This window comes from Otolemur garnettii, unplaced genomic scaffold, assembly GCF_000181295.1.
Source record: "Otolemur garnettii isolate 467f Iridium unplaced genomic scaffold, OtoGar3 scaffold00021, whole genome shotgun sequence".
Classification (NCBI taxonomy): Eukaryota; Metazoa; Chordata; class Mammalia; order Primates; family Galagidae; genus Otolemur; species Otolemur garnettii.
In genome coordinates this window covers 25,177,139-25,186,880 of record NW_003852416.1, presented here as the reverse complement: position 1 = coordinate 25,186,880, position 9,742 = coordinate 25,177,139, and the positions used below count along the sequence as shown (strand labels likewise).

General features: G+C 47.2%; 1 protein-coding gene across 1 annotated transcript in view; it reads right to left on the bottom strand.

Moving 5' to 3' along the window:
* PDLIM1 (PDZ and LIM domain 1) overlaps nt 1–6,490 on the bottom strand; it is a 49,830-nt gene extending 43,340 nt beyond the window's left edge. The window contains exon 1 of the mRNA XM_003787316.2: nt 6,198–6,490. Coding sequence (XP_003787364.1) covers nt 6,198–6,293 — 96 coding nt within the window. The 5' untranslated portion in view covers nt 6,294–6,490. The remainder of the gene's footprint in view (nt 1–6,197) is intronic.
* Between the last annotated feature and the right edge of the window lie 3,252 nt (nt 6,491–9,742).

The window sequence follows — 9,742 nt, the reverse complement described above, 5'->3', positions numbered from 1 at the left end:
CCGGGCTGGGGATTCGAACCCGCCACCTTAGGTGTATGTGGCTGGCACCCCAGCCGCTTGAGCCACAGGCGCCGAGCCTGGTACTTTATCTTTACAGAGAATTGAACCCCAGAGAAGGCACATGGCTCGCCCAGGGCCACCCAGTGAGGTGCCTAGGACTAGTGCTCAGTTCAAGCCCCGGCCCCAGCCATTTTACCAGGCACACTATACAAATACCAGCAGCTTCCACCAAGCTTTCCCATCATCCTTAAAATTAGTTTTCTGGGCAGTACCTGTGGCTCAAAAGGGTAGGGTGCTGGCCCCATATGCCAGAGGTGGCGGGTTCAAACCCAGCCCCAGCCAAAAAAAAAAAATTAGTTTTCTGCTGGGCGTTATGGCTGGCGCCTATAATCCTAGCACTCTGGGAGGCCGAGGCAAATGGATTGCCTGAGCTCACAAGTTCCAGACCAGCCTGAGCAACAAGACCCTGTCTCCAAAATTAGCAGGGCGTTGTGGCGGGCGCCTGTAGTCCCAGCTACTGAGAAGGCTAAGGCAAGAGGATTTCTGAAGCCCAAGAGTTTGAGGTTATCGTGAGCTATGACACAAAAACATTCTATCCAGGGTGACAAAGAGAGACTCTGTCTCAAAATAAAATAAAATAGGCTCAATAGAGTGCCAGCCACATACACCAGAGCTGGCGGGTTCAAACCCAACCTGGGCCTGCCAAACAATGACAACCACAACCAAAAAACAGCCAGGCATTGTGGCAAGTGCCTGTAGACCCAGTTACCTGGGAGGCTGAGGCAAGAGAATTGCTTAAGCCCAAAAGTTTGAGGTTGCTATGAGGTGTGATACCACAGCACTCTACCAAGGGTGACATAGTGAGACTGTCTCAAAAAAATAAAATAAAATAAAAATTAATTTTCTGACATAATCGCTTTTGCTCATTTTTAACCAGTCTCTACCTTTTCCTTTACAAGGAAGTTAAGAAGTAGGTCAGTCAATGAAAATGTAAATTTAAACAAATTACCTGACCTGTGGGTACTTGAGCTTCCTCACCTGTAAAAGCCAAAGAATAGCAGCTTTCTTCTCTTCTTTGGAGCAACAATAAAGTATGGCCTAGGAATGAGCACAGCCTGGAAGCTAGTCCTAGCCTTGTCCTAGCACAGAGCAATTCATTAATGCTTTTCTCAATCCTGATCAAACTGGGAGAATATGACCCCAGGGGTTAGATGACAGTCTCCTCTCAGTCATCTGCCAGCCACAATACTCTAAAGCCATCCTTCTCTCCTCTCACCTTCTCAAAAACAAACCAGCAAGGTTGGCATCCCAGAGATTGGGGTTAGAGAAGGAAGCGTATCTGATCAGAGGATGCTGACATGGCAAATTTCATGCCAGGGGCTCAAGCATTCACTTTCATGTCATTCTTTTTGATTCATCCTCTTTCTCCTCTCTCCTTAGGTCAGCTGAGTCAGCTAGAGCCACTAATATTTCCCAGGTGATCAATTTCACACAATGAGGGAGTATAGCACAAGGGCCATTAATACATAATACACCTTGTTGGCCATTTCTTGCTTTCATATACTGAAAGTCAAGCCCTATTCTTTCAACCTGTAGAACAGGACATGAAATCTACTTGAATCTAGAAATACCACTCCTAAAAATCACAAATGACCCTCTGACTAGAGTATCGGTCATTAAGCACCCCATGGGATACTTGAACAGAGATTACAAGCATTTGCCATAAAACTACTGGGCTTGGCTCAGCGCCTATAGCTCAACCTGCTAAGGCGCCAGCCACGTACACCTAGGGTGGCGGGTTCGAATCCCCAGCCCGGACCCACCAAACAACAATGAGGGCTGCAACCAAAAAATAGCCGGGCGTTGTGGCAGGCGCCTGTAGTCCCAGCTACTTGGGAGGCGGAGGCAGGAGACTCGCTTGAGCCCAGGAGTTGGAGGTTGCTGTGAGCTGTAATGCCACGGCACTCTACCCAGGGGGACAGCTTGAGGCTCTGTCTCAAAAAACAAAAAAAACAAACAAAAAAAAAACTACTGGGCTTTTAGCAAAGGGTTCTCCAGGACCCAAGAGGCAAAGGAGTACCTCCTCCAACTAAGAGCATCCCTTATCTCCGGTCCCACCTCTTCCGGTCTTTCATCAGTTGCTGGGAGATAAAAACTGTCAACATAAACTGAGCAGCAATTTTGGCCTGAGTGTGGATTCTCTGAAGACTTCCCTTGTAAAGCAACTAGAGGATATAAATTGATTGCCCAGGGTGTGGTGGTGGGGCAGAGGACCTCAAGGAGATGCATACCTGTAGGTATAGAGTAGGAACTGACAAAAAAAAGCCTCAGGAAAGTGTGACAAAGGTGTAACTGGATCATCAAGGAGGCCAACCAAGGCAGGGGCCTTACATGAGAAACTGGGTGAAAGAAGAAAGCCAGCCTAGGCCCATTTAAAGTTAGACAGGTGGGGCGGCACCTGTGGCTCAAAAGGGTAGGGCACCAGTCCCATGTGCCAGAGGTGGTAGGTTCAAACCCAGCCCCGGCCAAAAATTGCAAAAAAAAAAAATAATAAAGTTAGAAAGGTGGGTTGAAATGTATGGGCTCTATAAACCTGTTCAGAAACTTGGCAAAATTAAGCTACAATGTTTAGGATGTCTATTTAGATGTTAAAACTATGAAAAAAGTGAGGAAGTGATTACCATATGTCAGGATAGAGTTACATTTAGTGAGCTTCTAGATGGTGGCAACATTCTATTTCATGACCTGGGTGGAGATTATACAGGTGTTTAGTTTATATTTATTTGTGTGCATTTATAAATTACCACTTTTTATTTCACAATAAAAAATAAGTGAAAAAAAGAAAATGTTTCAGGCTTAAGATTACAATGTTATACACAGAAGCTTTAGCATTAACAGAAGACTGGAGCCCATACCAGAATAATTCATGCAAGAGAAAGCAAACATAATTATCAAATAAAAGGCACTCCTCTCCCAGCCTAATTTTATCATTTGCTTTGGTGTGAGGACTCCAAGTCTCCATAATAGAAGCCATACTAGTAAACTGTATCTGCCCAGAATAATCAATGTAGGACACCTACCAACCTAAGGTGTGTTTATCTCTGTCAACACTTATACCTCCTCGCTATTATCCACAGTTTACAGAACATTCTGATATAATAACTCCCAGCCATGGCCTGGTGTTATCCCTGTTGCGGAGATTTAAAAAAGAGAGAGAGAAAGGGAGCCTGAGACATTAAAAGGTTCACCCCAGATACAGCTCAAATAAAAAGTAGATACCTCAGACTAGCACAAGATCTCACATGGCCACTCCAGAGTCTTTAAGACAATAACCTTCCATTCCATAGAGGTGAATATGCTTATATTTTTTTCCATGTGTTAATAATGAGATGAAGAGACAAGTGAATGACTGTCAGTATGAAAATGTCGCCTCCTCTGAATCACTTTCACTGTTCAATTAAAGCGCCTGCCAAATGCTTTAATTGAGATAAGCTTTTAGAGATAAGCTTTCCTCACTCGGCCATGAACACCTTGAGAAGGAAGCTTGTGTCCTCTCCCATCTAAGGAGTTTGCATGGTTTCTGTCATATGGCATGTGTGCATTAAACATGAGCACACATCATAAATAAATAATAAAGAAATGAATGCAAATGGTGACAAAAAATGTATACACATTTTTAAAAAGGAAAAAATGTGCCTCAGCACCTGTAGCTCAAACGGCTAAGGCGCCAGCCACATACACCTAAGGTGGCGAGTTCGAATCTAGCCTGGGCATGCCAAACAATGACAACTACAACTAAATAATAGCTGGGAACTGTGGCGGGTGCCTGTAGTCCCAGCTACTTGGGAGACTGAGGCAAGAGAATCACCTGAGCCCAGGAGTTGGAGGTTGCTGTTAGCTGTGATGCCACAGCACTCTACCCAGGGCGACAGCTTGAGGCTCTGTCTCAAAAAAAAAAAAGGAAAAACTGTATTAAAATTGTAATACTCGGGTGGCACCTGTGGCTCAGTGAGTGGGGCGCCAGTCCCATATACCGAGGGTGGCGGGTTCAAACCTGGCCCTGGCCAAACTGCAACAAAAAAAAAAGCCAAGCATTGTAGCAGGCGCCTGTAGTCCCAGCTACTCGGCAAGATGAGGCAAGACAATCGCCTAAGCCCAGGAGTTGGAGGTTGCTGTGAGCTGTGTGACACCACGGCACTCTACCGAGGGTGACAAAGTAAGACTATCTCTCTAAAAAAAAAAACTGTAATACTCAAGTCATGTTTGACTTCTGCCATAACAACAGATACAAAATACAACATAAAAGATAACATTATTGGTATGTATTGAGTATTCATTACAACTTTAATATGGTGTTTCTCCTTTCTTAAAATGTGTACACACTTTTTTTGGCACCTTCTGTATATGAAAGTACAGACTAGTGAATTCACAGTGTGGTGTTTTCCATCCTATACCATCATTCCCACAGGATGCCTCTCACAATAAGACTTTTAAAAGCAGCTAAAATTGCAGGCAGGCAGTAACTGCCCTTTTAACAGATTGCCAATACACCCTCCACTACTTAAAAAAAGGTTTCAAGTCATATATAAATCTCAGAAGTGGAGAGGGCTGACAGGTTAATTATAGACACAAAGAACAGGGACAAATGGACTATGAAGTAAGCGAGTCTAAATGTGCAGAGGTAATGCCCTCCCTGGACAGGCATGTATTAATAAGCCCTCAAAGATTTATCCAGCACAGCCAGGTGCAGCTCTGGGCCAGGCCTGGGAGTTAAGGTTCCAGCTTTGGGGAATTCATACAGTTCCTGTGCTTAAAGAATTCATCTGATGGCTAGAAAAACCAGCAGGTACCTTCAAGAATTATCGGGTCTCTACAAGACAATAAGGGCAGGTGGAAGACAGGGCCTAAGAACTGACCCACCTGCTCCCTTTCAGGGTGGAATCTTAAGAGAAGACCTCCTCACTGGGCCAGGCTCACCTGGAAGGAAGCACGGGCAGTTCTCTGGCTGACAGAGAGGTCAAGTGGGGCCCTCAGTTCTTCTGTATCTCCTACCAAACTTCTTCAGCTGCTAGAGGCAGGGGCTTAAATTAAAAAGGCCCACAAGGATCGCCTCCGTCGCTCTCCATCCTCCCCCTACGCCCGAGGATAAAAGAGGGATGGGACCTTAAAAAGTAGGAGGAGACAAGTTTAAGGTCGCAGCAGCAGGCCAGATGGAATGCACAGCCACTAGGCAAGGTGTGGCCATCAGGAGTACTTTTCCCGCTCCCTTTCTTCATTCAAAAAAATATTTATTGGCCCCCTTCAAGGTGCCCTAGTACCGAATGTGGCGACTCTCAGTGGGAATCAATCTTGTGCTTGGCTAGATTAAATGGTCAAAGCCTGGACCTATAAATACCGAGTCTGGGTTTCCCTGGGTGTTCCACTTTATTTGAGGTGGGTTTGGTGGATGGGGAACACAAGTGGGCTCTTCCAAGGAAATAACGCAGACCACAGACGCAGGGTAGGAACCTCACGCTGGTATCCACTTATCTGCTGAAAAAAGGGGGCTGGCCAAGGGGATAATTTGGAATGCCAGGCAAAATGATGGCGTGGCTACCTCCAGCAAGAGGGTAAGAATGACCAAGAGGGTTTGTGTATTTATTTCCAAAATCCCGCCTTCTCTCCAAAAGACATTAGGGAGAAGAAACCGACCGTGGATCAAATACAAAGAGTGGAAAACTAATTGTTTGGGGGTTACTGTTTTACGGGTTAATCCCACGCAGCCCCTCATGAATTTCCCACCCCCTCCACCTCACTTTCCAGGTCTTTCCCCTTGTTCTCTGCTACTCCGCGATTTGCAAAGAACGGAGAAGTGCTATCTCCGAGCGCGCGGGGTCTGCGAGGACCCTCATCCCTGCGCGGGTTGACGAAGTCCTCCCAACGCCAAGCCGCGCTTCCGGGGCCAAGAAACCAAAACCGCCCTCTCGTTTCTGGCGGACACCGAGAGCGCGCCCGCCAGCTAGCCCGGGAGCGCAGCGGCGGGGAGCGGCCGGCCCCGGGCGCGGAGAGCCCCGAGCACACTGCTCACCTGGACGCGCCCCGTAACGGTCCCAGCTTGGTCCCAGACAGCGCCCGCGGGGTCCCAGCACCCCAAGTCGGGCGCACCGCCCCTCTTTCCGGGAGCGCTCGTCTCCCACGCGCGTCCCAGCTGCTCTTACCCGGGAAATGGCGAGAGGCTGCTCGAAGTCCTTGCCCCCCACGAGGCGGAAGCCCCACGGTCCCGGACCTTGGAGGACTATCTGCTGGGTAGTCATGGCGCGGCGGCGGCCGGCGACCCGCGGTGACAGTCGGACAGGACGCGGCGGCAGCTGTCGGAGAAAGAGCGCGCGGCGCGGGCCCCGGGAGTCTGGGGCGGGCGGGGGCAGGGCGGGAGCGAGGACAAGGGCAGGGGCGGCTCCGCCCAGGCCGCGTCGCGGCAGCCCGCCCCGCCGGTCCTCGGGCTCGCCGCTCCCCTCCCGCCCCAGGCTCCTGGGGCCCGCGCCCAGAGTCAGGTCCTGGGTCGGGGTTCGCAGCAGTTCCGCCCGGGCCCCCCCGCACCAACCGGGTCCCGTCCCCACGCGCCGTTGCTGCCAGCCCCGCGCTGGGCGCTAGGTGAGAGGGAAGCAGGTCCCGCGGACCCGACAAACCCGAGTTTGGCGCTTTGTAAAGTGAGAATAAAACTGCTGTTCAAAGTCTGCACTCAGGTCAGCACCGTCTTCTCATTTGCTTCGTGTAAACGATAATGATATTTAAAAGGTGATTTCGAATGATCTCATTTGATGCAGGGGCAACCAGGACATTTAGTCCCATTTTACAGATGAAGTAACTGAGTCTGCCCTAATAAATTAGACTTGCCTGAGGCTACACATCTCGTAGTCATCTGGACCGTTGCCCGTGCTCTCTGTGCTAGAGACCTCTGACCTGGAAATTTCCTAATGTTAATGAGACCATCATACACTTGAAGACTTTCCTAGAAACTTTTCCTCCAGGCTGGAATTCGCTGTAGGTTCTATCCTTCTCAACAACTGAAACCTCAAGTTTGGGGCGGGCCAAGGGCTAAGTGCATGGAAAATATTGAGTAGAAGATGTGGATTCCCTGCAACCAGCTTCCTAACCCGGCTTCCTGACCCCTCCATCTAGAGTGCATTCTCCACACGACACCAGACTCTGCCCACTTTGTGCCCACTTCACTATGGGTAAAACCCCATATCCTTAAAATTCCTATAGGGCCACTCCCCAAAAGGGCCCAACTCCCTCTCTGACCGCATCTCCTTCCCTCCCCTATTGGTCCTCCCCGCCCTTGCTGGCCGCTTTGTTTCAGCCTCAGGGCCTGGCCTTGGCACGGTCTACACTACTCTCCTACACATCCCAGTGGCAACTCTGAGTGCTCTGTTCCTCTCCCACACATCCTCGTGGCTGTTTTTGTTCAAATGTCATTTTCTGAGGCTATCTCTGAGCGCTATTGAAAACGTTCTTTCTAGAATGCTCTGTTACCTCCCCCGACTGCCATGTTTTTCTCCTTTGTTGTGTCCCCTCATCTGGCATATTCTGTATTCTATGTACCTGTTTGCCCCCCTCCACATTCCTAAGTATCAATTCCATGAGGACGGGGGTTTTTACCTGTTTTAATGACAGCTATGTTCCAGTGCCAAGAATAGAGCCTGCCATGTAGTAATTATGAATGTGACACACTGACCATTCTCAGGACCCTCTCTAATTTCCTAGTTTCTTCATAATTTTCCTGGGACCCTTTCATCCTGACACTTGTGCCCCAGTGCTTGGCATAGAGTACATGTTCAAAGAGCTTGTTATGTGCTCAGCTCTGTCTCTTGTCCTACTACTTGTCCTCAGAGCCCTGTGCACATAAAAGGATCATCTCGCTTGTACCATTTGTCACGACACAGATGCCTGTGTTTGGGAATGGCTTGCTTGCTTTTAGAAATCAAAGTGGATTTATAAATTATCTATACATCCCTCTTAACCCCTTGCATCTTGATGTTCTTTCTTGAATCTAAGACAAACGGATGGTATTAGGGCCAGTAACCAGCCATCTGTTTTACCAACACTAAAAAAAAAAAAAAAACTCATTGATTAGAAAGTATACTAATGTTTAAAGTTCCTGCAGAATCTGGTTGACTTACCAGACTCTGAGTCTGTCCCTGTGTGTAGGAGTCTTGAATATTTTGTATCTGAGTAGGAGAAAAAGGTTGAAAAGCTACATCTTCTGTGCTTCATAAGGATAAGAACTGCCTTTCATTCTTTTTTTTTTTTTTTTTTTGAGACAGAGTCTCTCAAGCTCTCACCCTGGGTAGAGTGCTGTGGCATCATAGCTCACAGCAACCTCTTGCCTCAGTTTTTCTATTTTTAATAGTCACAGGGTCTCGCTTTTGCTCAGGCTGGTCTCTAACTCCTGAGCTTAAGCAATCCACCCACCTTGGCTTCTCAGAGTGCTAAGATTACAGGCCACTTCACCGGGCCAGCACTGTCTTTCATTCATTCCAGTTGTCCTGCTAGTGAAAATCTAGAGAAGGTGTCAATAACCGTTTATTCCATACAATATCCTATACAGATACAGGGTACTAGTAAATTAGCAAAAGGTCTGTAAGGATTTGAGTCCTCAGTTGCTTCATTGTTAAATGTTGTCAGTTGTAGTCAGGCCCTACATAGCAAAAGCTATAAAGCAGGCAACCCTTTGACCCAGTTGTCCCTTTCTGGGCACTGATTCCAAGGATATAATTTAAAAGAAGAAAAAACTATATGTAAACAGATATTTATAGCCACATTATTTATAATGACAAAAAACTAGAATCAACCAGTAACAGAAAAGTAGCTAAATATGGTATGGCCATATGAGGGAATAGTATGAAGCATGAAAATGATAACCATGGAGACCATGAGGAGACAGGGAAATATGTTTTCAAGATATGTAAAAAAAGTGGGACAAAATTATTTGTATACTGTGTTAAAAATAAAAGCTATCTCTCTGTTAATAAAAAATAGGAGAAACTGGGTGGCACCTGTGGCTCAAAGGAGTAGGGCTCTAACTCCTGAGCTTAAGCAATATGCCAGGGGTGGTGGGTTCAAACCCAGCCCCGGCCAAAACTGCAACAACAACAAAAAAAATTGGAGAAACTATTAGGAAAGAATTTTTTTTTTTTTTTTGAGACAGGAGCCTCAAGCTGTCCCCCTGGGTAGAGTGCCATGGCATCACAGCTCACAGCAACCTCCAACTCCTGGGCTCAAGCGAGTCTCCTGCCTCAGCCTCCCGAGTAGCTGGGACCACAGGCGCCCGCCACAACGCCTGGCTATTTTTTGGTTGCAGCCATCATTGTTGTTTGGCGGGCCGGGGCTGGATTCAAACCCACCACCTTGGGTGTACGTGGCTGGCACCTTAGCCACTTGAGCCATAGGCGCCGAGCCAGGAAAGAATTTTTTAAAAAATAATTACCTCTAATGATAAAGTTTTCAAAATAAAAATCAATAAAATGACCTCAGCTCCTTGGATGGAGACTAAATGCTCATCTTTCTCAGGATCATCTACCTTATCATCTATCTATCTTTTTTAATCTTCCCCCCCTCCCCAAGCAGCTAGCTTTGAGCTGGATACACAATATATAGACACAGAAAATTCACAGTGATCTGAGTTGACAGCTCCATACTCTTTCCATAAACACCATTACTTTTTCTGTTGCTGTTTTAATTTGGTTTGGGGCTGGGCACAGGG